The sequence below is a fragment of the Neoarthrinium moseri genome (genome assembly GCF_022829205.1).
Source record: "Neoarthrinium moseri strain CBS 164.80 chromosome Unknown scaffold80_Wmoseri_CBS_16480, whole genome shotgun sequence".
NCBI lineage: Eukaryota > Fungi > Ascomycota > Sordariomycetes > Amphisphaeriales > Apiosporaceae > Neoarthrinium > Neoarthrinium moseri.
Genome location: NW_026055194.1, coordinates 6,819 through 33,865, shown reverse-complemented (window position 1 = coordinate 33,865; position 27,047 = coordinate 6,819). Strand labels below are relative to the sequence as shown.

The window sequence follows — 27,047 nt, the reverse complement described above, 5'->3', positions numbered from 1 at the left end:
GGGTTCCTTGAGCATACGCCCTCTCAGCCATAGTCCACTGGCCAACAACCCCATTACGGCTTGAAGATCACCTTTTGCACTTTCATGTTGTTGAAAAGCTCGTATCCTTCCACCGCATCGTTCAGCGGCATGATCTTGTCAAACATGAACCTGTTCAAAGTCAATCACAGCAGTCATGAGATGGGTTGGTGTCTGCTTACCCAAAGACATCTTGCTTCTTTGCAAGGACCTTGAGTGCTTCGGGGAACACGGCACGAACCGGGCAGCGACCCATTTGGACTCGGACGTTCTTCCCGTACGCCTCATTGCCGTCCCAAGGAATCTTTGATCGGTCAGATGGTTCGATACCTCAAAGTAACACTTCTTTCACTCACCTCTGCATTGTGCACGCCGATGCTGCTGATGAATCCAAACGGTCTCAGGAGGTCAAAGGCTGTCCTCAACGCTGGGCTGAGCCCAACAACCTCGATGGCAATATCCGCCCCCCGCCCATCTGTCACTTCCTTGACTCTGGCGAACATGCCCTCCTTATCCTTCATGAAGTTGAGCGGCTCAGCGCCTAGGCTCTTGGCCAGCTCGAGGCGGCTATCTACGCTGTCAATGGCAAACAGGTGCTTTGGCTTGTACTCCAGCGCGGCGACGATGGCACAGAGTCCCACCGGTCCACAGCCCACAACCACCACCGTGGCCTCGGAGGGGTCCTGGGCCCCAAGAGCAGCAAACGCATTATTGGCACCGAAGAACCCAGTGGGAAAGATGTCGGCCATGAGGATCAGGGCGTTGTCGCTGATCTCCGGTGGTGCCTTGAATACAGTGCCATCCGCAAATGGGACGCGAACGTATTCCGCCTGAGCGCCATCCAGCAACTGCGAGCCAAGCAACAAGCTGTGCTTACAGCGACTTGTAGCGCCCACTTTGCAATAGAAGCACTCGCCACTGGGGGAACGCAACGTTAGCCGATAAACGAGACATAGGGGTTAGGGCCCGGGATAGTGGTGGGCGACCTACCAGGATACAGTGAAGGGCGACACAACTTTGTCCCCGACTTTGACCGAGCTCACCCCCTTACCGACCTCGGCCACGATTCCTGTAAACTCGTGGCCCATGGTGAAGCCGGTTGGCGAGGGTTGGTGGCCACGGAAGACATGGAGCTCTCTGCAGTTTGGCAAAACTCAAATCAGCGATACCGGCCTCATAGACTGAAAATGGTGGGAGTTAAGGGGGAACCGACGAGCCGCATAGAGCAGTGCTCTGGACCTTGACGATTATGTCGCGATCATCCTGGACTATAAGTGCGACGATCAGCATGGCGCATACCCTCGGACACTGTTGGCATTCGCTCACTTTTCGGCACCGGTATCTGCTGCAGGGATACTTTGCCAGGGCCGTCGAAGACGACGGCGTTCATGGTTGCCGGCAACGCCATTGGTGTGATATAGTGCTATAGGGGGAGGTTATAATCGCGAGCGTTTCGTGTTTCAAACTGTTTATACAATCAAAATCTCCGTCTTTATCCTCTCTCTTCGGACCTCTATCCGTAGTGCGGGGGAATTCGAGTGGGGCGGTGGAATGACTTCACTTCAAAGGAGTCACCATAAAGTTACGTAGCCAGAGTTGGTGATTCAGATGGCATTAAAAGACTCAGGTCAGATGAAGCCTGAATCTAATGAGGTGGTCAATACCGGGTACTATCTAGATCCTCCATCTTTATCTGTGAGTGCTTCATTAACTCTCGTCTCCTTGTCCCGAGGCTCGAGTATGTCAACTAGGCGTGTCTAGCTCCGAGACTGTGCGATGTCGGCAGTCCCTTTCCAGAGTTACCGACGTCTAACCAAACCACCTTAAATCAATATTGACAATATGGTCTCCAATGTGTGATGATACCGAACTGGACAGCACGCATAGCTGAGTAAGCGACAGAAAATAATATAGGAGTGCAAGATCGCGCAAGACCACCTCGCCATCTCGTGGCCCCCAAAGTTTTCGAGTATGATATGCAGCCAGGTCACCACTGCAGAGCCAACAACAACCATGCCGGGTAACCAGGGTCCCTTTGGCTGGCCCCCAAACCTCGAGGCAAGAATGAGGCTACTTGATGCTTGCTTTTCTACGTGAATGAGGCGACCAGTGGCTGGCCGGATGCCTTACCCAGCGGGCCGAGCGATACGCAGGTTCCCGAGGGGGTCCCCGTCCCTCAGCCGCGTCGTTGGTACAGGATGTCCCGTAGTCGAGACCCGCCCCTCAAGCTCTGGGCCGGAGGGGTGTGTATCGTCGCGTATTCAGTGCGACGGTAGCGAATCTTTGCAATTGTCTGTCCTTGGGAACCTAGTGCCTGACCGCAAGTAAGCCCGATGACGGAGGGCAGCAGCTCTGCGCCTGACCGCCCACAGCGTTGTGGCCGCCTGATCTGCAAGACGTTTGACTTTCCGTCACTCGAGAGCCGCAGTGTGCCGCGACGAGAGAGCACAGGGAGGCTCACCGTGGGAGGACCCACCGCCGTAGCCGAAGCGGCTGAACAATATCTGGGAAAGAGGGAAAGAGACAGACTTCCCAACTGTCTTGCATCAAATCAGCAGCTCGGGTTGCACCGCTTACGACGCCTCAGAGTGCCACCTTGAGCAACAACCAATGCACGAGCTTAACCTATGCGCGACTTCGTGGTAACATGGATGATGGGACGCAGGCGAGGCGACCTGTCTAGGACTTCTCGGATGCGACTACAGAAAGGGCGCAAGCAGACTAGTCACACGAACTGCTCGGATATCCGAGGAGAGTCCTTACGATGCGGTATGTCCCTCACTCGTCTTGCGAGGTATTTGGACAGAAGCAGCGTCGTCCTGATCTTGCTGATCTAGACCAAGACCAGCCACTCGCAGCGAGAGACACTTGCATCCATGATGGTGTGGTACGAAGCTGGGCTCACTTCGTTCTATTGGAACAACGCCCAAATCCGCACTTTTCTCCCCGAGGTCAACAAATGAGAAGCAATACGGTGAGTTGACCTGGCCACTGCTACTCCAGGCACCCTTTTGCCCGTGGCCCACGTCATATGATTCAAAATGCAAGGTCAGCGGCCGCCGCTGAAAAGAAAGGCGATTACGCGGCAATTGGAAGTGTAAGTCGGGATATACGGTCAACGCCGTACGGCGCAGACCGTCTCCTTCCAGCAGTATGGTCAGTAGAGTTTGCGAGATGCATTTGGATACGACCGAGTAAGCCGCGGCAAGTCTTCCCCGCCGCATAGGCTAATGCCTCACCAACGACTGTCAGAATGCAATGGGCGCCGCAAATCAGCGCCGGCATGATCGTTGCCGCGTCGTGCGGCGTGTTCACTGATGGGTTCCGGGCGGTTTCAAGTCGTGAGAGACCTCGACTGCCGGACCACTCAGAGCGCAGGCGGACTCGGTGTGAGTAGGATATGCTGAGCGACAGACGTGCACGACCCGTAAACGATTGGAGGAGGCTGAACGGCCCCCGTTTAAGCTCTGCATAATGAACGAGGCGAAGCTCTCCCCATTCGCCGATCATTGCTTCCTGAGCCACTAATTTTTGATGACTGTTTCTTGCAATGTTTCTATCGATTGTGCTTCCGTCGGTACCACTTCGTGCCATGCCGCTAGGATTCCCGGGATAGGTACAGCCAGATAGCAGCTCCCTAGGATCTGGGAAAGTTACTGGCGATGACCGACTGAGCCCGATGAGCAATGTTTGGAGGATTCGCTTGCTACAGCGGCAAGGACGGCAATATATTATGCCCTGTTCTCGGCCAACCGGCGATTGGCCCCAAGGGCCCTTTCGCGGGCAGAAAGGACCACATCACCGAGTGGTGTTGTGAAGTGATTGAGCCGCTTCGCCGCCTCTACAGATCTTCCGCATTGGATCCCACAGAATCCCTGCAATCCTTCAGGGATCCTTCCCCTCTTTCTCCTGCTGTCAAATTGATTCGGGGCCCGCCCTTCCAGGCGCCAGCAAATCGGCCACATGCCTCACACGTGTGAGTGGACGCCCGCCTTGGGTGCTTGGGCTGCCTCAGAGAGCTGGATGGCCGTTCTATGGTACTTTACAGTGGGCCTGTTGACCGGTGCTTCCCATTATCAAGGCCATCATGCCACTTCCAAGGATGTGCAAAGGGTTGGCAGTTTGGGGTCTATGCAAGGTTCCAGCAAATCCTGTGAGGCGATGAGGCTTTGACTGGACACCAGATTGTGGGGTTGCCTTGTCAATCTGTAGCAGGCGAGACAGCACCAGCCTTTGGAAGTTCTCATGGCCAAACTGCCGGACGGGACTCTCCTCAGTCTTGCTGTTTCTACCTCCCAACATGGTTTGAGAAGGTATTGAAACTTTCTGATAGTGGATGCCATACCCCCATGCTGAAACCCGCCAGCCCTGGTGGTAATTTGGACCGTCTCCAGGGCAGGAACTGGAGTGATAGACTACTCTTGGCATCGATCAACTCTAATTTCCAGAACGAAACACTGGATGTCACTCCATGTGCCGGCCACAGATAGGCAACTGGCTGTCATTGGGTTCGAAGGACTGCCAGCGTCATCGCCTTCCCAGGATTAGGCCATCTTGCGTCTCTGCTGAAGAGCCCGACGTGGGATTGGGGATTGGCAAAAGCAAGTCCAGCCATGGACACTCAAGGGGGCGTGCTCTATTGGTATCCTCCTCCCTCATGTAAGCGGCGGACTGCATACTGTACTGGCTTCACTGCGGGTCATCCCGTCTGGGAAGTTGAGATATCAGAATAAGATTCATGCAGGCTCTCGATGTCGCCCTCGTAATCACGCCGCATTACCGCGGTAGGGACGGGCCTGGCAAAATATACGGGCCAACGAATGCCACCGCGAAGAAAGCGCTCATTTCGTACCGGCAGGCATAAATGCGGCGGGTGTCGTAACGAATTGGCCGAGGATCTGTGATGAGGCCTAATAAGTTAAGCCTAAGCCCTGCGAAGAAAGTGGCTGCGCTGGTCCTTGGGGGAGTGAAAAGGAAGCAGCAAGCCGGGGAGAGTGACATCGCGAGCCAAGTTAGCCGTGGAGAGATTAGGTGGTCCAGTCCACGAGACCAGAGGTTGATACCCAAGATAGCACGCAGGAAATATCTCAATTTCCGCACCTTCCTCTTTACATGCACTGCACCGGTTCGCTATAGCTTCTCGAGTGTAACTCTGGGCCAGGCGTCAAGACATGACTTTGATTAGTGCTCGGATTTCTCGAGCTCGTGTGCTCATGCGCCCAGCAGAGTATTGCCCTCGCGCGGGTCTGATCTGCATTGTACATACAGTAGACTCGTACTCCAGGATCCAGTTCAGGAGTTTAACTTGTACGAGGGAAGACCCTGCCTTTCATCGTTCGGAACCGTCGGGTACGAAATACATGCTGCGGCTCCCAGCCCCAAGGGTGCCAAGCCAAGACCTGCGCGAGCGCGAACATCCCCCGCAAAAACCGCTGACCCCATCTCGCCATTCGGCGCATCTGACACACGTCGACCCCCCAAGTTATTGGGGCCAAGTAGGAGAGAAGGCCAGCTAACCAGCCAGCCAGCCAGCAAGCAAGCCAGCAAGCCCGCTCGCCCCCCAGCCCGCACACCCATTCAGGGTTCCATGTCGCGCTGGCGGGCAGATCCTCGTTAGGCTCGTCTGCTGCTGCCCTGGCTGTCTGGTTCGCTCACCTTATCTGTCTGGCAGTGTGTCTGCTGTCTCTGCTATGACTGCACCTTAGGGTACGAGGTAGCTTGGAACTAACTTGCACAGCAGGGAGCAGCATGAAGGAACAGCAGGCCGGCCCAGCCTTCCGGGGGGTGAAGAAACGACGACGTAACTTAGACCTGCGCCAGAGGGATTTGTCATTTCGAAATTGCTTCCTCACTAAAGGGAAATTTCGGGGCCTGGGCCAGGAACCTTGTCCGAGTTACGAGTTAGAGAACGAGCTAGGTAACCACGCAGATTTTGGGGCTGTTCCCAAGTGTGAACGTAATCCCCTTCCGCGTCGGCGTCTTGGGAAACACGTTGCCAGCCCAGAGCCGCTCCACTGGGCACCTTGGTGGGATCAGCCGCACTACTCCACAAGCAGATCTGCTGGATGCCGTAGGTATCCCCGTATCACACAGCCAGAGAGCCGGAAGACTTGCTGCCACTGGCTGGCTCATCATAGACCAGCCTCTGAGGCTCTGACCGCCGCCCACCGCCTGACTGAGGACACGGGAGAGACATTTCTTCGGACCCTGAGGACCGAATAGACTGCGGGTAAATCTCCCCCAACTTCCTGTCCCGCCAGAAACCAGCATTGTAGAACACACCGGGATACCAAGGCCATTACCCTGGTTGTCTGCAGACGACTATCATCAATTTGGAGCGAACCCGTACTATTGGGCAGAGGCCTTACAGCTGCGACTGTGCCGCATTGCGACTGACTTGCCGCGAGCCCTCCGGTAGTCTTGTGCCAAAAGAGAGGCACCCACAGACAAACACCTCTGGGGACGACAACGACAAGCACAACCACAACGACCCATCGAAGGAACCGGTCTCACTGTCTTGGAGATTGGTGCCTTCCCTTCTGTCCCCGGAGAGAAAGGGACCAGGTGACGCGCCAGAGTCACTCCGGACCGTGCTACTCAGTGCATTACAGCCCACTATCTGGCGCGGCGCATCGCATCGACGAGACGAACCCTGAGGCTACGGGGGCGCACAGCTTGGATCGTGTACCAAGTACAGTGCTACATGACGACCTCCTGGGCCTGTGCCAACGGACGGTCTCGCTTTGTGGTCGCAACAACCTCATAGCCGCATTATTGCCCCCTCTGGTGCACTCTATCATCCCTGGAAACCCGGCTTCTCAACTGGGCAATTCGATCAGTAGGCCCTTCGATCTTGGACCTCCGTGCCACCATCGTCCGCGTCCTGAATTGTCCCGCTTAGCGCAATCCTTGTCGGGTATTGTTTCTTCGTTGCGACCCTGCCACCTTTTGGTCTGCCCTTGATCGCCAGACGACGCTGGGCTCTGCCCTCACACCCCAAATCCGACCCAGTAAACCACCCGGGGCCATCCCAACCCTGACAACCTTGAGCCTACTATTACTGGCCTAGCGAGACCCAGGCCATCCCATATCCACAAAAAGAGGAGCACCCTGAGGCTCCGCGGTCCCCGCCTTACAATTTACGCCAGACCACTTACAAGCCCATCTCGACGGCATCTGAGGTACCTCCTACCAACCTTGGAGAGGGTCCGGACCAAGGTCGTGGTCACGGCTAGCAACCTTGAATCCCTTGACCATTTGCCGCACCTTTTCTTGGGTTTCCCTGAGGGGGGTCTCGCTCCGAGTGTTATCTTTTTCTGTATTTGTTTCTTTCCTCTCGCAAGCAAGCTGTACGTTCCTGCCGCGCATACTGCAGGAGGGCGTCCACTCGCTGTGCGTCCCTGTATCTTGCTGTCGGACAGCGTGTCTGAGTATAGGGCACCTTTGCGCGCGCCGCCCTACCTCGCGCTCCACGGGGACGACTGCACCAGACAGGCTATTTGCCTCTGTTTGGCGGGTTCACTACCTATCAATCGACGCCTGGTAGACGCTGCCACGACTCGCTTCCCGATTTTAGCGGGTTGCGCCGTCCGCCCATACGCGCATATCCAAGCTTGCGGCTCACTTACATACGAATCTTGTGTGGCTGGGTTCTCACTGCCTTAGTAGCTCTCCAACTTGCGACCGACCACGAGCAGCAACACCACAACCATCCGAGAACCCAACTTGACGAATGCTGCGTGGGCGCTTCATGGCGAGTCAGCAGTAGTTCACTTTTATTACCTGATGCGTGAGTAACGGCACCGTACATCGTATCGAAGAAACGCAAGAAATGACTGCGACGGCCGGCTCTACTTTTGCTCACGACCCTTGCGCCAGCGACGCCTACGTCTCCGATGCACCCCTATACTCCTCGAACAGCCCCCAGATGACAGCTCTCCGTCCAAACCTGCAGCCGTCGCCTTCTCCGCCACCCCCTGTACCGCTCCCCAGAGTCAGTCACAGTCCTCCTCCTAGTCCTGGCCGCAGGTCTTCTAACAGGAAGAAAAAGGTGTCACCAACCCAGGGAGATGCCGTGCTGATACATTATCTCGACGGAGGAAAACGGCCTGACATTGCTTTCAAGGCTGGAGAGGAGCCGCTGGCGGGGTGGGTGGACGACGACGACGACTGCGAGGAAGAAGAAGGCGAAGAGGACGACGACAGCGCACTTAGCTCCAAGTCGGGGTATGTAGGCAGCGACAAGATGTCTCCCGACCCGCGGGTGAACCATGCCGGCGCCGACCTCAATTTCATTGCCGCCGGGGCCGTCGCCGCGGCCAGGGCCGCCCTCGCCCTCCAACCACCGAACGCAGAAACATCGCCGTCAGCGTCGGAAAATGCGCGCGATGTTGCGGCAGAACAGGAGGCGGGTTCAGAGGATGGGGCGGGTCATCCGCAACCGCGGGGGCAGCAACACGAACGCCAACAAGAATCGCAGCCCCCTCCACCTCAACCGCCGCCGAATATACAGCATACACAATTACAACCTCTCCAACCTCGCGAACGAGACACGGCGCCGAAACCCGGGCTCGCCATGCCTACCATGCCTATAACACCGTATACGCCGCATGGCCCGCCAGACTTCTACTCTCCGCGGTTACCGTCAGCTAGTGGGTTGCGGCATCCCGATATCATGTCTCCCGGCATTCCAACTCCCAGTAGCCATACAAACGGAGAGCTTCCTCCTATTATGGCCTCTCCCAAGTCCGAGGCCCAAGGGCCCTCACCTCTACCGCCCTCGCTACCCTCCATAAGGGACCAGTTCAGGGATCTCACAGAACAACATTTTCCAGAGAAGGATGCAAATTGGCACCGTCCATCGCTTCCTCACTCACCACCAGGAGCAGGGATGCCACGGATGTCAATTATCCCTGCAGGCTCACCACCAATCTCGCCGAATAATTCTTATGGCCACCCATCTCCAGCTTATTCCATATTCAGTCCGCACGGCTACTACACGAATGGTTCCGGCCCCCCGCGACCTAGCCTTGACTATAGTAGTGCTGCGAGCAGTCATGCGGAAACACCAGGCACTGACCCCTTATCAACACCTGCCACTTCGATAACGGACCGCATGAGCATCGATAACATGACGAATCCTCAACAAGGCACCTTCATCTGCAAGTTCTCTGGGTGTAATGCTGCGCCCTTCCAAACGCAGTATCTTCTCAACTCTCACGCCAATGTTCATTCCTCAGCGCGGCCTCATTACTGTCCTGTGAAGGGCTGCCCCCGCGCTGAAGGCGGCAAGGGTTTCAAGCGCAAGAACGAGATGATAAGGCACGGTCTTGTGCACGAGTCACCAGGCTACGTGTGTCCGTTCTGTCCGGATCGTGAGCATAAATATCCTAGGCCGGACAACTTGCAAAGACATGTGAGGGTCCACCATGTTGATAAGGACAAAGATGACCCTGCCCTCCGGGATGTCCTCTCTCAGAGGCCCGATGGGCCGAATCGAGGGCGCAGGCGGCGAGGAGTACCTTGATTCGCTCAGTCATCATCCTCAAGACCAAAACTTTCTTCTTTCCCGCACATGATTTAACGACTTCGTCTGGGCCTTGGATGATCCCCAATTGGCCTCCACAAGAAGTAAATGTATATATGCACACAAGATGATATCCCCCGGGGCCCTGGCGGTTGACCTCCTTTTTCTTTAAAAAGGAGGATGATGATTCAGGCGTTGGTTCCGGTGTCTAAAGCCAGAGCGCTTCAAAGTGCAAAAGGAGTTTGGGGCGTATCGCAAATATACCACTGGAGTGCTTTTTTTTCTGCTTCTATTTTACTTGTCATTCTTTCGCTTCATCTCCGGAACCTTTGATCACCTTTTTTTTGTTTCTGGTTCCGCCGATCTACACCGAGTACCCCGACATGCATTCGTTTCGACCCTCGAGTTTTTGGAGCGAGGAGATTGGCCGGGCTGGGCCGGGACTGCGAGTGGGAATCTAGGACGTCAGAGAGCGCTCAGCTGGGTCACGGACATGATATCATAATCGAGTAGCGTACCCGCGAGACGGCTCTGGGGGGAGGGTTAAAGGCAAGAGGATACCACGGGGCAAGCTGGCTACCCAGCGTAGGGTCTGATAAGTAGAGGCTTTTCTGAACAGTTAAGCCGGCAAAGGAAATATGGAGATACTCCCCACCTATCCCGCCTGGTATCAAACGGCAAATCGTGAAACCGAAGCCGACGCGTTGTTCCCCCGACGAATGTCACGAGCATGAGCTCGCCCTGTGGAGTACAAACATGGTCTGTGATAAACCAGCTACGGCGTGCCTGCGTGTTTCGCAGCGGCTCGGCTTTTAGAGCGTTACCCCTGTGTCCTGCAAGCAAGAGGAGGAGTGTGGAGAAAGAAGAATATAGAAAGGTACAAATCAAGGGACCCCGCCTGTTCTCCAGAGCGACATGAAAGCGAAAGCGAAAGCGAAATCGAAGTCGTTAACCGTGCGAACGGTCGTACAATGCCATTAGGGGAGGGTTGGTTTATCTCTAGGTATACGCAACACCGAATTGATTCTTCAATCGAATGCGCCATGAAGGCTTGCAAAGATCATTCATCTCCGTATGTAAGTCTTCATCGACGCATCCTCTGAGTTACAATCTGCCGTACTGTCGATATCCTTGCTGAAGGCGGTTAATGTACACTCAAGAACCTCTTTTCAAACCAACGTGATATCCGTAACTTCTGAATCTGGCATTTTTTCTAATTTCATCCATCATTTCCCCATACACGGCCCCGTTGACGTAGCATGGGCCAACTAGTTGATACCATGAACCCAGAGGACGTAGAATGACTGGTATCCGGCATCCGAAAACCAAAGCCACGCGGTCGCCTGGTCTACAATTTCCTGGTCCCCGACCAACGAGTTGTTTGTTAGTTGCGAACATCTTGAATGGATGGCTTCTTGGGGTCTGCTGGATTCTGATGAGGAATTCTTCTCGGAACCAGTACAGCTTTTCCCGATCCTCCTCCAGTAACTCCCAGAATCTTTCGAACAAGAATTTAATTCCTTTAGGAACACTTGCGGTCTGGAAAGAAGACAGAAAGGCCTCAACCCGAGCCTTACTGTCCAAGCTAATGTCCCCGACATCTAGATGTTCCTGTACCAGGTCATACGCGAATCCCAATGCGAGCCGGTCAGTCCTTTCTAGAGCGCGTTTCGGCGACAGCTTCGGTTCGCCATAAATCACAGTTCTAAAAATGGGTTAACGTCGGAATACTTCAAAGACCTAAACACGATATGGGCCTGGCGTGCGGGGATCGATGAGTCCAAAGGCATTCTGCCTAGACGCAGCCCCTGCGTCAATTATGACAACCTTGTTTACGGTGTCAAAGATGACCCCTTTAAGCTGAAGGTGGTTGTGTAGGCTTAGCTTGAATACAAAATGGGACCTGGCGAGACTTTGGTATCTGAATAACGCTTTAGAAGTAATCTATCCCCGTGAGCCCTTATATATCCGCCAAGTCTTGACAAGTCTCGACAGGTGGTTGGCCATAGAATAGCTTGCCTCCACGGAAGCTCCGCTCAACAGCTACCTTGGCCCTCATGCGCATACCAGCTTCATACGCCCTAATCTTAGCCAGTGAGGTACCTCGATGAGCTTCCAGGTGGCCGCCAGCGACGAGCGGGTCAAACTGAGGATATGAGCCTGCAGGCGGCAAGCATCTACTATATTAGTAGATGAACCCAAATACAGAAGTACATACTAGACTAGTTGGAGATTTTGCACACGGTTGAAGTTTGCAAGCTTGCTTATACTAGGTTTGCCTGTCTCATAGATGAAAGTTCTCAGATCGAGACAGCTGGAGAGTATTCCTCCTAGCTCGCCTGGTGAAATTCCGCTTTGTGTGATACGTCAAGTTTCAACTCTCAGCCCTGGGGAGGCGGATAGCGTACTTGAAGGCTCCCGGTGGCAATCTGTAGGAATTCGTAAATTTGACATGCCCACACTGACTCCCTCCCTACTTTCTACAGCGGTGGCGCTGCTTAAATGTTCGTGAGACGTTCATAGGCGAAGGCCTGCGGGAATTCATCTGTTGACGCGAGTGTAACGTCTCGAAGTGAGAGGATCTGATGCCGAGAGACCCGCGAAAGTCTAGAGTGCACTGCTCCAGATTCGGAAGCTGGCTAGCAATGAAAGCAGTTGTCATCAACGGATGGGTCCAATACGTGCCCAGGCCCAGGTCCAAGAAATACGTATTGAATGTGACACGCTTGACCAGAGCAGCGAGGTCGCGACGCTTTAGTATGGTATGCATAAATGAGTCGACTTGCGCGTTCCATTGTTGTAATGTGTCGTCCGAGGAGGCGCCAGGACCATGTCGCTGCGAAATATTGAGAGGCAGAAACTCGCAGTACAAAAGAACCTGAACGATATCTTGGTAGTGCTTGGACACGAGGCAGAGCGATGCGAGAGTATGGTGTCCAGGCCGGTACTGAAGGTGACGTCGTCGGCATTGCGATGAAAGCAAACGTGGCGGAAAATGCGAATGAAGAGCTCGGTTGGGAGACGGTTCCATTGTCACCCGATGCTCTTCTGATGAGCATTGGTAAAGGACAGCTCTATGCCCAGCGCGGACAACTTTGACAAATACGTAACTAGCATTGGTTCCACCTGCGCCCAACTGAGTTTATTACGGCCAAGTCAGTAAGCTTCGGGATGGTTATAAATTATATTAGTGTGGTGCATACAGTTCTATACATATTAACCACCCCGGCGTGGTAGACCTAGGCACTCTCAGTTCAGCGAGCGACCAACACAGAATATCATGAGGCGGCACACTTGGGAACAGCGAAGCATATCTTTCTGCAGAAAACTACACTACACTACACTACGCGCTTGCGCGCTTCGCCCCGATCACAAGTCCTTAGACCCCGCACGTCGCACCCCTAAACGCTCAAACAACACTTGTGCTCTGAGTGCCATCCTCTCCTTGTAACACCGTAATAAAGATGACCCTGCTTTTTCATCCATAGTAGAAACGCCCATCGGTCAGGCCAAGCCTGCCAAGTACTGCTTCTTTCTTGCTGCTTGCGCGGCGGAGCAGGCAGGTCGGCCGGCTGGGCCGCCTTTCGTTCAGGACGTCGTCATACCGTAGTGCGAATCATGAAAGCCGTAAGAATGAATCCGTATAAGAGGCGAGTCGCTTACAAGCATGAAACATGCGCCGGTGCTTTAATGCCTTTCCATGCCATGACTCCGGTCCGGCTGGATGCGTGTCAAAAGGACTAAAAGAAATGAAAAAACCAAAGATCAGAACTAGCGACCGTTGGCTCTCGGCACACCTAGCCCGCGACTGATAGGCGCATGGTAGGCTCCGATGCTCTGGAAACCTCTGTGATGCCGGTGGTTAGTCATCCAAGTGTTCCGAGGCGGTGCTGAGGCGTGGGTACAACTTACTTGGTGAGATCAAACCCGCCGGTCTCCTCCTCTTCCTCCTCGGGCTCCATCGTGGTCGTCTCCTTGGATTCCCCACGGACCGTAGAGCGAGTCGGGCTCGCGAGGGGTGAGCGGCTGCCCTCGGCAGGTGGCGGGGGGCTGCTGCTACCAGGCAGTGCCGGCTTCGACGGGCTGGGATCGAAGGGGAGAGCCCTCAGCGGCGTGCTCCCAATGTCGGCGTACTTCCAGAAGGGGGCTGGCGAGCTGGTGGGCATATGTTGGCTGGGTCTCTGGGCCGTGCTCGGGGGCGCCAGACGAGGATGGAGACGCTGCGGTGCGGGTGTGACGAAGGGTGCGCCCTCGTCCTGGAGATAAGAGGACGACAGGGTAGGAGGGGAGCGCGGAAGACCGTCGGTGGTGGAAGTAGCGAAGGAGCTGGAGGCGTTTAGAGCCTTTCGAGGCCGGGGCAGAGGACTGCCATCCTGGAAACTGGCGGGACCCGTTGCATCATATCGTGAGCGATGATCGGGTGTCTGTGTCGGGTTGAGCGACGAGCTGGGCGGCGGCGAGGCAACCGGGGACAGCTTGCGCTTCCTCGCCGAGCCCGGCCCACGGCTGGACATCTCCTTGGGGCCCTGGTTGATGTAGTTCAACTGGCTGGGCTGATTGGGGGAAGACGGCGCAGAAGATCCGCGATGACCGCCGCGGCCTATCTTATACGCGGTGCGGATCATCTCCTCCTTCTGCTCAGGGACAATCTCCCATTTCATGCCCTTGCCAGGCTCGTCGGTGGACCTTGGTGCCTTGCTGAAGGACTTGTTGAGAGACAAGTTGTGGCGAATCGAATTCTGTTTTCATGTTAGCTTTACTTGAGCCATGTATGCCATGGGTTGAGCGGCACTGACCTGCCACCCACTGGGTGGTTGATGCCTGTAGTATGCGTAATGATCCATGATGTAGCGATATATACCGTTCAAGTTGAGCTTGGACTCGACCGTGCTCACGATGGCCTGAGTGATCATCTGGGCGTAGCTGAACAGCGGCTTGATGTGCTTGTTCTCGTCCAGGCTGAGGTCGACGTCATTCGGGTTCATCAGCATGGTGCCGGAGCTGCCGTAGGCCGGCGACTTCTGGTGCAGAACGTTACTGCGGCCCCGGGCAGCCGAGGGCGGAGTGCCCGGGCGTTTGTAGTCCGGAGGCGCAGGCGCGAGCTGCTGGAGGGAGCTCTGCGATGCGGCCTGGCCGCGGCCGGCTTGACGAGCGCCGACGGGATCCGGGACTGGCAGCGGCAGGACGGTGCGCGATTCTGGTGCGGGACTGGACTTCAGCGGCTTGGCGGGCTGCGGCGGTCCGTGGCCGATGCGCGATGTGTACATGTCATGGATATGGAGGGCGCCCAGGTTGGGAGGCAGGACGAACATCATCTCGATGCCGCCGACCTCGATGACCTCGCCGCTCGACAGCAGATGGGGTTCGTCGTCCTTCTTAAGAATGGTGCCATTCACCTTCAAGCCGTTGCGGCCCATGACCTGCAGGAACCAGCTGCCGTGCTCCGAGTCCGGGTTGGCATCGGCGTCGAAGTAGATGACGGCGGTCCTGCGGGAGAAGACCTTGCTGGGGCCGAGATCAATGTGCACAAAGTCCTTGTGGTCCGGGTCGGTCGGGGGCGGAGCCTGGACATCCTCGGTGGCACGGCCGATGTTGACGACGAGGTGCTTGACAAAGTACGTCCACTCCTGGGCGGCGATCTTGGCGTAGGCCGAGATGTCCTTGCCGGACTCCTGCAGGGCGTTGGCGTGGTGCTTGCTCGCGTGGGTGGGGATGCTGGCCAGACATTGGGTGACCTGCGAGATCAGGGCCTCGTCGGGGTTGACACCGTTCTCGACCGTGAGGGTAGAGTCCTCCTCTTCGGCCGGCTCTGACGGGGGGTCTGGTTGCGCCTGTGACGGGAAGGAGGCGATGGGTTAGCCGGCAGCTTACTACGTGGGAGTCGCGGAAACAGAGCGGCGAGGCGGCGGTACCTTTCTTCTGCGCTTGGCAGGTCTTGATGGGGACGACAGTTCGCGGACGGGACTGGGGCTTGGGTCCCTCGCCCTGCGCGTCCTCTGGGACGATCTCCTCGCGGACGGAGGCATGTTGTTCGATGGCGGGGAGGCAGTCAGGCGCAGCCCATTGACTCGCGGGAGCGGCGGCGGGCAGGTCGTGCGTAAGAGGATATGGTGGCGATAGCCGGGGGAGGCAGCGCAGAATTGTGCGCGAGGCCGTGGGTTGATAATGCTGGCGCCAACAGTCGGTGGTCGTCGTTCGCAGAGGCCACGTGCGATGCGCAGAGAGGGTCAGGTTCGGCTGACGATGCGGGAGTGGCCTGGTGGGAGATATGCGAAAAGTCAATAATGGCTGTCTCGGATGCCACTTAACGCCCTCGAACCGGTCGCGTGTCCCTGGGGCGTGGTGGCAAGGGAGCTGAGGTTGTCGCGAGGCGACGTGAGCCGCGGGGCGGGAGAAATGGAGGGAAACGGCCTCAATTGATGTACGATGTCTTCACTGGGTGTATGTGGTGAGCAGGACGCACACAAACACATGCACATGCGAACCAAACCGCCGCCCGGTTGCTCGGCGTAAGATTCTCTCTCTCTCTCTCTCTCTCTCTCTCTCTCGTCCCTGCTTAGCGACCCAACGCGCGATCCAGAAAAAGCCACTCTGGGGTCGCGCGGGCTGGTGCTGCTGGTGCTGCTGGTGCTGGTGCTGCTGCCAGCGTGCGACGTGATGCGATGCAACGAGGAAGCGGTCGATGGGCCGGGGCAGGTACTCACAGGCAATGGCTGGGCCAATATCAGCGGCGAATCATGATGACAGCATTTATTGACTGACGATGGCGGGCGGGCGGTGGTGGTTTTTTGTTTAAAAAAATGCAGATCGATCGCGCTCTGCCTCAGAATCCCTGCCGGCCCCGGTCGCGCGTCACTGACTGCCGCCGTTCACCTGTTAGCAGCACCCGCGCACACACACGAACACGCTCAAACCTCTTTAAAGTGGCCTCTTAAAAGCTAGCAGCCTTTCTGTCGCCCTTGGCCAGTGTGCTACCTATTGCCGTGCCCGGTACCCAGTACCCAGTACCTCGAGCCCCGCCCCGCCGCCCCAGCCGTCTGCTGGTACACTCTACTCGCTCCCTCCACGCTCTCAAGACGCTTTCTGGTCTCATCTCATGTTCGCTTCGTCCACGCTCAGAATTCCCGGTCGGATCATGAGGGCAAAGAGCCTTTTGGCACAACTTTCTTTCGCTTTGAACTCATACCTTCAGCTGCTGTTGCCGCGGCCTCATGGCCACATGCGGTTCAAAACTGCTCAGCCAGCCTCTCAGCCTGGGTCCGCTAAAGCCCAGGGTCGCTTTAAGGGCTCCGCTTCCTGTCTTATGCCATTATGTGCTATATATGCCTACCCACTCACTCCATGACTCCATCTGCACCTGCACCATGTGTATACCTATATATACACACATACCTATATACATCTATCAAAAAAAGGAAACTCTGCTATTTTCGTCTTGCCCAAGCCCAGGTCCCACACACCTTCACAAGGCGCAGGTAGATAATACTTCGTTCGCGAGCATTCCATGTCCGATGCCTTGGATGCGCGTTTCGTGCTCTGCCTCAAACGGCTTGCTAAAGCGCTCGAACCGGCCATTGTCACTAGAGCTCGGCCCACATTGAATTTGGCTGCATTTGTTGTGGCAAAACTCGGGTTTCATCTTGCGCGCAGTCGACGATACAAGCCTTTTACCGTTGCGGGTAACGCCCTCGAAGTTAGTATAGGTAGCTCGAGTTCGTGTTGAGAGAGGCGTAATGTACACCAAGAACCAAGGACCAAAAACCACCTGTCCACCATCCTATAATTGCGCGCAACATCGAATAAACCGCGTCACTAGAAAATCACCCAGGTGGAAACAGTCGGTGCGGTGAGAGTGAGGATGTGCGTATATTAAACAACTCGGACGTGCGAGTAAGCAATGCGCTAGAGAGATGCTCAACCACTCCTGACAGACAAACAACCAACCGCCACCAGCAACGCAAGCAACCAGCTTGTTCGTGCTCCCTCCGTTTTGATCCTGCCAGACCGGCCAAGTGGCCAACGATACAGGAACCCCATTCACCAAAACCGAGTCTATATGATACCCCTGGCCGTCCGGGGCAGAGCGTTGGCCGCCGCCCCTCAAGATCGATGTGGAGAGAGAGACAGAGAGACAGAGACAGAGAGAGATATGATACAGTCCAATTCCGTGAGAAGAGAGGCTCCGTTCATGCATGCACAAACCCAGGAAACTTTTTCCTTTTTCGTCCCTTGCTCCGAAGAAACACAAAATCCATACCAGCCGGACCATGCTCATATTCCTACAAACCCCCAGAAAAAGCCCATCACAACCAGACCTAGTTGTTGGCAACGCTGACCCTCCTCATCTTGGGTCCGCCCGCCTGCTTCTTCTTGGTGCTCTTCTTCTGCGAATCATCTCCTTCGATGAACTTGATAAGCTCATCGATGCTGCGCGAGTCGATGGAAGGCTTCTTGCCCCGCTTCTGGAGCGGCGACGCCTGGACGTTGCCGCCGGCTCCAGATCCGAGCGCCGCATTGCGGGTAGGGAACCGGATGCCCGCGCGCAGGCGCTTAGCCTGCTGGTCCTTGTCACGCTTGGCAATGGCGACCGCGTTCTGCGTGAGCTGCTCCAGCCACGTCTCGGCCTCCTTGGTGTTGTTGTTCTCCGGGCCCAGCGTCTCCTTGAAGATGGTGTAGCAGTCGCGCATCTTGGTCAGAGCGGCCTTGGGCTCGTTGTCCAGGGCCAAGGCCTGCGCGAGCTGGAAGAGCAAGCTGGCTGAGCTCAGGGAGTTCTTGCCCATGACACGCTCGCATACGCCGAGAGCTTGCTCGAACCAGATGCGAGACTCGTGGTAAGCCTGCAGGTGCTGTAGCATGACGGCGGCGTTGTTTAGTGTGGTGATGGAGTCGGGGTGGTCAGGTCCGTAGATAACCTTCCAGAGGTCCAGGGCGTGCTTGACGTATGCGAGCGCCGACTTGCTGTCTCCGGAGCCGTGCAGGAATAGACTCAAGTTCAGGTAAGCCAGCAGCGTCTCCGCGTTGTCAACACCAAGGGTACGTTCCGACACGATGGCCGCCTTGCGCGCCAGGTCAACAGCCGCCTCCTTCTCCTCCAGCTGGTAGTAGATCTGGGCCAGGGTACCATAGGCTCGCGCAACTTCGGGGTGGAGAATGCCGTAGATTTGCTCGTGCAGGGTCAATGACTCCAGCAGCAGCTCCTGGCCAATCTTCCTGTTGTTCTGCATCAGAGAGTGGCGGCCGCCCTCCAGAGCCTCCTCGGAGATGACACTTCTCGGAGCAGAGTCCTTGACGATGGGGACAATGTTCACAATGTCGTCCGCCACAAAGGTGGTAGGAGTGCTGGTGGAGGAAGCAGTAGAAGCTGGGGAGCCGTCTCTGGCCTTCTTCTTCTTCTTGCTCTCACCCTGTGCATGCCCGTTCACGCCGTTGGTGGCAGCTCCATTGGATGTGGGCTTCTCGGCTTCAGGCTTCGACGTCTCAGAAGTGAACTGGAAGTCCTTGTATTGCAGCTGGAAACCAAGCTTCAGGGAAACCTCTCGGAGGATTTGGAGAGACTTCAATTGTGTGTGCCACTCCGACTCCAATGTGAACTTGAAGCGACGCGAAGCTTCTCCCTCGATCTCCTGGCGCAGGCTTTCAGGGGTAATCTTCGCAAAAGCCAGGTCAGCATCGGGGTAGAGCGCCTTCAGGGACTCATCGATATCGGCTGTAGGTTTGGGGTTGAAACCAAAGCCGATGAAGCAGTTGAGCAAATGGGCAATGCAGGCAGATGTCAACGGCATTGGGAGATACCGAAGATAGTTGCCGGCAACGTGCTTGAATGCTCTTGCGACGATTTCTTGTTGGCACAGCTCCCGGAGGCGCTGCAGTCTGGGTCCCTCGCAGGCTGCAATCACCTTTGTCAGGTAGCGCATGTTGATGCCACGCTTGTGCATGATGCGGGTGAGCGAAGTTCCGTCGATCGGGAAAGGCAGTTCCGAGTTCTTGATGTCGTTGACAAACTCCGGAATGACTGAGTCACGCAGATAAGTGCAAGCATCTCGCACCTCCTGCTCGTCCTTCGCCCATGCCTCCTTTTCGGCATCAGTCTGCGGTTCCTGGCCACTGAAGGCATCGGCGTTGAGGGCAAAGGAGAAGCCAGACGTGTCCAGGCGAGTAGTCTCCTCTTCAGTCGCCTCATCCTCCTTGGATTCGTCCTCCTTGGACTCACTTTCCTCCTTCTTGTCCTCGGATTTCTCATCCTTCGATTCCGACTTCTCGTCCTTCGAGTCCGACTTGCTCTCGGCAATCTTCTTCTGACGCTTTGCCAATTCCGCGTTGACCCACTCGGACCACTTATGGGTTCTCAGGGACTCGACGAGCTCTGGTCGCAGGACCGTCATCCGGTGGGGGTAGTCGGAATCACCCTTGTCGCCACTGGTACCGACTTCGTCCATCCAGGAAATATCGAGGGGGGTAACACGGTAAAGGTCGAGAACGTATTTTCGTCCATCAGTTCCCAAGAGACCCTTTGTCTCAACGGACGCCTCGAGATCAAATCGCTTGCCGTCCTTGTCCCAGACAGGGTGCTTCTTGCCCCGAAGCGCCCTGGAAAGCTTCTCAAAGGTCTCGACGAATCTCTCGTCGGCCGCAACGATGTCCTTGCCCTCAACAGCGCCGTAGTCGATGGAATGCTCGCCAGGCTCTCGCTGCTTGAAGATTCCGGGCACAATGCTCTGACCAACAATTCGCTTGCCAAGATAATCGACGACTACGGTAGCGGGGCTGTACAAGCCGTCAATGTCAAGCTGGTTGACAAGGCGCACTCCGCTGACGTCCTTGCCAGTGGCCACCCGAGCGGCATCGTCTCCACCCTCGGTCGTGAACGTGCCAACGCCGTCGGCGCCGTAAGAGAAGAAAATATTGTTGTAAACGAAGATCTGCGCGTCCCGTCCTTCTGTCGGGTTTAAGGGAGTGACCTCATTGCGGGCTACCAGAATGGCACCCTTGGCTGCGGCATCCGTGTAATCCGCAAAAAGCTTGGAAATAAACCTCTCCCTGAAAACTCGGTCCTGGACGGTCTCCTTGGGCAGCTCGCGTGCAGACTGGAACTCCTCGTTCCAGTCCCTGAGGCTGTCGGTGTTATCGACGCCTGCAATCAGGTATCCTTCTTGCGAACGGGTGATATCGGAGCTGTGCTGAGTTGTGGTCGATGATGTGCTGGGCACCAGCCAAGGGGCGGCAGGGATCGCGTTCGTCAGCTGGAAAGTCGCCAGGGGATCCTTTCGGCTGCTATACTCGATAAGCTGCTGGAAAGCCTCGGAGAACGAGGGCGAGATCTGCTCGATCAAGGTGAGGAGCGAATGGGCCGATTGGCCCTTGGGCGCAGCCTTGGGGGCAGGGTCGAATTTGCTGTTGGAAGACTTGTTGACGTAAAAGCCTCCGACGTGAGCTGTGACCTGGTACTGCTCTCCTTCGTTTGTCGAGATGACGAGGTAAAGCAGGTGACCCTTCTGTCGCAGGTGGTAAGGAGGCGGGTTCCATGACGACAAGGCGACGGACTTGACGGTCTTGGGCGCGGGCTCCTCCTCCTTGGGCAGGAGGGTCTTGGGGTTGGCCGGGGCAGAAAACTCGTAGCTGCCAGCCTGCACATTGTCGGTTTCCTTGGCCTCGGCTGCGACGGTATCGAAGAGCGATATGCCGGGGGTGACTCCGTGCAGGGTATCGGTTCTGTCGCCAGCAGCACCGATCAAGTCGCGAATCCGAATGACGTGGATCCTCGCCTCCTTTTCCGTGTAGGGATCCTCGACCAGCTTGATTTCCGCGTCTGCTCCTAGACCTTCCACGTCCGAGATCTGAACAAAGTCGTTGATGCGCTCGCCGTTGAATTCGAGATGGAAGCACGAGTACTGGAAAGCGGCGGGCAGCTCGATGATCGACTGTCGCAGCTCGTGAACTTGCTCTTGCGGCGAAGCCTGTACCAAAACACCACTTGAGTTATTGAACATCAGCTGAAAAAGGACGGCGTACGCACCACCATGTTGAGCTTGTGTGGTTCATGGGGAAGGACGACGGTCACGGGGAAGAGAGCTGCTGAGAGTCAGGACAGAAGCACGCGAATACATGATGAGGTCCGGAGACGACAAACCTTCGCCCGGTTGCTCAGCGTTCTCCTCGGCCTCGTCGGCATTGGGCTCGGCAGCAGTCTCGGATGACTGGGCAGCGGTGGCTACCTCGTTGGAAGCCGCTGCAGCTTCACGCATGTGTAAGTCATGTCGTCGGCGCAAGCATGGCAGGACGGACTGGTGTAAGTCACGGAAGGGGGATCTCACCTGGCGCCGCGGCGGCAGTCTCTTCCTTGGCAGCAGGCATAATGGGATACGGCAAGGGGAATTAAAAGACAAGTAGGGGGCAAAAGCGAGATATGCGAGAGCCAGCAGCCAACTCCGAAGTGGTGATGCAATGTACAGGCACGGAGGCAAAAGGAAATGACCAGCAAAAGGTGAAGGTAGTTCCGCTCCCCAAGATTACACTTATCTAGACGAGTAGAACCAGAAGGTAGGGTGTACTGTACAGGCGGGAGGAAGGAATGGCAGTTGTTCAATTGGGGTCATGGACATGGAATCGAGAGAAGGTATTTCCACTGGCTCGACACGAGAGCTCGATCTTTTTTCTCGGGTCGACGAAAAAAATTGACTGAACCCGGTTGGCCCCGGGGCGGCGGAGCTACCGGCAGGGCTAAACAATCCGCGTCATGATGGGCGGTCCCCCAGCAGGGTCCCAGCACCGTAAATGTGCATAAAAGGAGGTAAACCACGGCGCTGATTGGCCACAAATGCAGCTCGTCCCCCAGAGAGCTCGCTGGCCTGGGTACCCGCAGCCCCCTTCTGGTCACCCTTTGGCCCCCCCCCTTTAGGGGACACACCCCCCTGTCCATTCACATATCCATGCTACAGTATCCAATGCTATGGGAGTTTGGTGAATAGGAGCTGCAAAACCCGCATTTTCTCGTCAAATTAGGTAGTGCGGCACATCGTCTTCATGCAATTGGCTCTGCGCTTTCGGGGTACACCACTAACGAACAGCCCCCCCAGGGCTGCTATTGAGCGCCATTCCGCTTCCGGTAAACTGTCAACAAATCTGTTTGACGTTGCACGAGACCTGAGTCGGCTGAGACGGGAGAGCCGTGAATATACTCGTATTGACGACTGGCGGCTGAGGACCGCGACAGCATACTCAACATTCTTCAACAGTATACCGCACGCCCGTGGCTCGATCTCGCGCCTGCATGTTTTTGTTTATGGTGGGATAGACCCCTTGGCATCGCGCAGCGCGCATCGCTTTCATACAACGGTTCTCAGTCGAGCTCCAGGCGAACCTGAAGATATTGCTGCTCTACGTTTGCTACCACAACCCACTTGCTACCAACATGACATAGCACTGCAGGAATTTCCAGGACATATACTCTTGAGCAGTATCACTTATGGCTACCGAAGAGTTCAGGACGCCTCACCGGCCCCGGTATCGCGTCACCAAACCGCAGAATCGCGGAGAACGATCCCAGCCCTGGACAGCCTCCCGATGCCAACGGCTGCTTCGCCCTTTGCTTTCGCGCATCGCACTTCTCAGGAGAGACCTTGCTTTGCTGTCAAGTCAAAGATCTGTCACTACCCCGGCACAGGAAGACAATTCAGGAAAGCGTCGAACTGAAGACTGTGCATGGCTGCTTCCGCGCAAGAGATTGCGTCACACGTATTCTCAAAAATGTGCCGACACTTCTGTGATTGATTCCGTGGCTGCAGAGAGCTCGAGATTCAAGGCAGCTAAGGATCTCCAGCGAGACAGCTCAGCGGTTAACTCTGTCAGTTACACTCCGCTTCTGCGCCGGGCTAGGGGTCATCTTTCATCCTCCCCAATCCAAGAGCCAGAACACATCCCACAACACCAGTCCGCAGGGAGGAAAAAGGTTCTTGGATCTCAAGCCCATCTTGAGGATCGCCTCTCCCTACTGCGATCGCAGTTGTCTCAAGCCAGGTATTCGGACCTGGAGGCAATCTATCGTAGCTTGGAGGCTCTACTTACTGCAACAAGTCGCCAGCCCAGGAGAAAGGGCGCCTCATCGCTGCTTGATATGTGCTTAAGGAAGGTGCCTCAATACATCTCGGGGGTTGAGGCATGGGAAGTGTACGAGGCAGAAAAGACCGGGACCAAATCAAGTTCGACTGCATCTGACGTCTCCTCTCGGGTTTACACTGAGCTTGAAGAACTAGGGGCGTCTGATAGCGGATGGCAACACCTGAGGACTGTCGTAGAAACGGATGCTGTGAGTGTGATCAGGGACGCCATGGCCGAGGGACTGTTCCCTGACGACTTCTCAATGCTGCTGCTCGACCTCTGCGCATGCTACGGTATTGGGAACCCACTGAGTGATGCTATGCAAACCTTTCTTGCTCGCCAATACCCCGGGCCCTCCAGCTCTGGCTCAGACTTCTCTGAGGATACAAAGCTTCAACCACTAAGATTTCTTCGAGAGTTATCCCAAGACAGAGGCCGCAAGTCTCTCTTGCTCCAGCAATGTTCTCAGTTGTTATTGCAGGGGCTTCTGCCCTCTACATGGCTAGTGACGGGAGAACTGCAGCAGCTTTGCGGCCTGGCATATCAAATGCTAACGCGGGAGGAGGTTGCACTTGATGCTGTCGATTTCCTGGCCACCTCAACAGTCCTACTATGCAGACATCAGCGGTCTAAGAAAGGACAGGATGTTAAATATGAGATGGTGCTTGCTTGTCAGAGGACATTGCTGGAATTGCTGTCCACTTTATCCGCGATGCGGCGACTAGCCGAGGACGCACTACAAGACAGCGAAAGCTCACCTTCAGCAGTTAGTAAGGCAAACTATATCAGCAGAAGCCTGGGTTTCACTTTCCAAGCTTGTCTAGCCGAGATAGACTCCTGGAAAGGAAGAAGAGGCAAGCCGAGAGATCTCCTACGTTTGGCCACTTTCCTGTCCTCGGACATGGCACAAGACAGCCGCACCGACACCTCTGTAATGAACGCTGTTACGTCCGCCTACGAGAGCAAGAAAAATCAGGCTGCCCCCAAAGGCGCTTCTGCACCATCAATCTACGACAACATGATTTCGCTTGTATCATCAATTGCGAAAACGTGCGGACGGGTCGCCGGTCAATCCTCACGAGAGTATCTTGCTAGATTTGCCCAACAATTAGGACGAGTAGGGCTACAAGAGCAGATACTTGAAGGCATACTCAAGGCGGGCGCATTTTCCCTTGCGCAGCAGACCAAAAACGTCCGAGATCTCATCTTCGCTGAACAGTTGGTCTCATCAACCTTGGGCCCGGACAACGAGCAGCAAGGCAAACCACAGCAACAGTCACTATTCGAGGGCTACCGATGGGATGAGACAATCAGCGAATGGGTGACGGTCAGCCCCGTGGTGCAAAGGTCACAGGTTGCAGAGCAAGCTCACAGACCATTCACTGGCAGAAAGGCGACTCGGAGACGGACCTCGGTGCAGCCTCTATACCCCGAGCCGCGAACCCCGACAAAGTCAACACCTTCGACGTCTATTGTCGCAGACTCGCCAACAGCTCCAGAATCTGGCAGATATGCGGGCAGTGAAACATCAAGACGAGGGCTAAGGGCCGAACCAAACGGCAAAGCCGGGAGGCAAGGGGGTTCACGATGCAACGAATGTGAAGCAAGAATTCCCGATTGCCTCTCCGGCAGAAGTTGCGGTAGATGCAACAACGAGTCCGCCAAGAGGGGTGTTCATGATGAGCTGGGCCATGACAATGATGACGACAACAAAGAGAACCGGGAGCAGGTACGGCGGAAGCGATACAGTGACGTGCCAAGATCAGTCCAGCCCGGTACGAAGCGGCGCATTCGTCTGTCCGGCGGCGGTGCTCACAGCGACGACGAGCTTGGGATATAGTATGCAGAAAATAGACACCATAAGCCAATGGCGAACCGCGCAAAAGCTGGCTGTAAATCTACCCTCTCATCGGGCGTCGCCCGGTTCTGAAACCTCTCGAGCGGATGAATGCAGCCACATAAACTTGGAAGAGCAACCCAGCTCGTCCGCATAGTCAGGAATCCAGATGGGAGCAATCCCTCTCCTCGGCGGAGCCAGCGACAGAGTTTGCCAGAAACGCTGTGCTGCTTGGCAGATCTGCGCCGGGATGATGACACGATCTTCATGGCATGATCCCTCGCCCGTATGCCTGCGCCCCCTCAGAGCATCACGGGCAGTGATGGGAGCAAACTTGCTCAACCGTGAGCAACAATACAAGAAACACAGGGCCCCAGCCGGCGTGAGACGAAACGACACAAGCCTTGTCCTGAGCGTGGAAGTGGACCAGCAAGTCGCGGACGCGGCAAGGTGTGCCGAACTTGTGTTCTGGATCGAGTATCTAGAGTGATGTAGGATGATGAGCGGCGGCGATGGACGAGGAGTCGGGGATCAGCAAAGAGCCTCCTCGCCGGGCCTACTGAGCCCTTGTGCAGTCGGGCCCCCATCCCAGTCACAGATCACCGAAGAAGCATGTACGTCAGGCCGGCAAAACAGTCCGTGTAGCATGTGTCAAGAGAAGACTGGATATGGACGAATCATATAGTGAACAGCAGGACCCGAATATAGAGACCCGGAAATGTCATGCCAAGCCAAAACCTAGAACGTCGAGCCCGTTGGGCTAGCCAGCCCGACCCAAGTTGACGTGCTTGTGGGGGCAGCGAGCAAGTCTGCCACTCTTCTTCTTTTCTTTCTCTGGCGTGCGTTGTGTTGCGTGTTGCGTGTGTGTGTGTGTGTGTGTGTGTGTGTGTGTGTGTGTGTGGGAATACCAGCCCGCGCAGCTATGCGCCGCCGATGTCCCAAGCAAGGCCTTGCTCCCCAAGTCATGAAACCGTTGGCTCGTCTCAACCTGCCCACCCCCAAAAAGCGCCCGCCGCGGGAACTCGCCCCAATTCCGATCCACACCCGGGATCCTGTAAATCAATTACTCAGGTCCCAGCTCCGGAGAGGAGGGGGGAAGCACACTTTGTATAATTGAGTGTTCCTTGTGCGGCGACGAAGAGTGCAAAGTGAGCGAGCCATCTCGCCTCGGGCAGACATACCTTATGTAAGCCGTGTGGTCGGGTTACCAAGCGATGTAGAAGCGGGTTGAGACAAGCCGGGGGGCCTGGACCCTTGCTGATGAGCTATTGGGGTGTACGGAGTATAGTCACTCTATTTTTGAAAATCACAATCTCGGCGCCCTTCCCGATGTAACTCAATTCCACGTTGCCTCCCCATCATCCCCAGGGCAATCTATGTGCTGTCGTACCAAAATCCGTCAACCTCAGATACATACTGGCCCCCGGAGATGAGGGTTGTTGCCCGTTGCAAGAGATAAAGTTCGGCTATCGCCCCCGAGGACTCAGATTCTGCTTAGCGCAGCCAGCCGGTTGGCAGCCAGCCCGCCCGATAGCTACTGAGTTCAACGGTCGCGTGAGTAGTCTATTCTGT

General features: G+C 55.8%; 5 protein-coding genes across 5 annotated transcripts; 2 read left to right on the top strand and 3 right to left on the bottom strand.

The window, feature by feature from the left end:
- Positions 1-53: 53 nt before the first annotated feature.
- JN550_012137 (uncharacterized protein) lies at positions 54-1,408 on the bottom strand (the record flags this gene model as incomplete). Its single annotated transcript, XM_049310581.1, has 6 exons — positions 54-150; positions 201-322; positions 375-936; positions 1,009-1,155; positions 1,232-1,286; positions 1,345-1,408. 6 exons carry the CDS (start codon positions 1,406-1,408, stop codon positions 54-56), a joined length of 1,047 nt encoding a protein of 348 aa, XP_049165858.1.
- A 6,441-nt stretch (positions 1,409-7,849) lies between these two features.
- Positions 7,850-9,544, top strand: JN550_012136 (uncharacterized protein; the record flags this gene model as incomplete). Its single annotated transcript, XM_049310578.1, has 1 exon — positions 7,850-9,544. The coding sequence occupies one exon, from the start codon at positions 7,850-7,852 to the stop codon at positions 9,542-9,544; it is 1,695 nt and encodes a 564-aa protein (XP_049165857.1).
- Positions 9,545-13,315: 3,771 nt separating this feature from the next.
- On the bottom strand, positions 13,316-15,570 carry JN550_012135 (uncharacterized protein; the record flags this gene model as incomplete). The annotated part of the gene is made up of 4 exons (XM_049310577.1): positions 13,316-13,391; positions 13,457-14,283; positions 14,341-15,375; positions 15,457-15,570. The coding sequence occupies 4 exons, from the start codon at positions 15,568-15,570 to the stop codon at positions 13,316-13,318; spliced, it is 2,052 nt and encodes a 683-aa protein (XP_049165856.1).
- A 2,289-nt stretch (positions 15,571-17,859) lies between these two features.
- JN550_012134 (uncharacterized protein) lies at positions 17,860-21,895 on the bottom strand (the record flags this gene model as incomplete). Its single annotated transcript, XM_049310576.1, has 4 exons — positions 17,860-21,498; positions 21,558-21,613; positions 21,672-21,776; positions 21,856-21,895. The coding sequence occupies 4 exons, from the start codon at positions 21,893-21,895 to the stop codon at positions 17,860-17,862; spliced, it is 3,840 nt and encodes a 1,279-aa protein (XP_049165855.1).
- Positions 21,896-23,006: 1,111 nt separating this feature from the next.
- On the top strand, positions 23,007-25,478 carry JN550_012133 (uncharacterized protein; the record flags this gene model as incomplete). The annotated part of the gene is made up of 1 exon (XM_049310575.1): positions 23,007-25,478. One exon carries the CDS (start codon positions 23,007-23,009, stop codon positions 25,476-25,478), a length of 2,472 nt encoding a protein of 823 aa, XP_049165854.1.
- Positions 25,479-27,047: the final 1,569 nt, after the last annotated feature.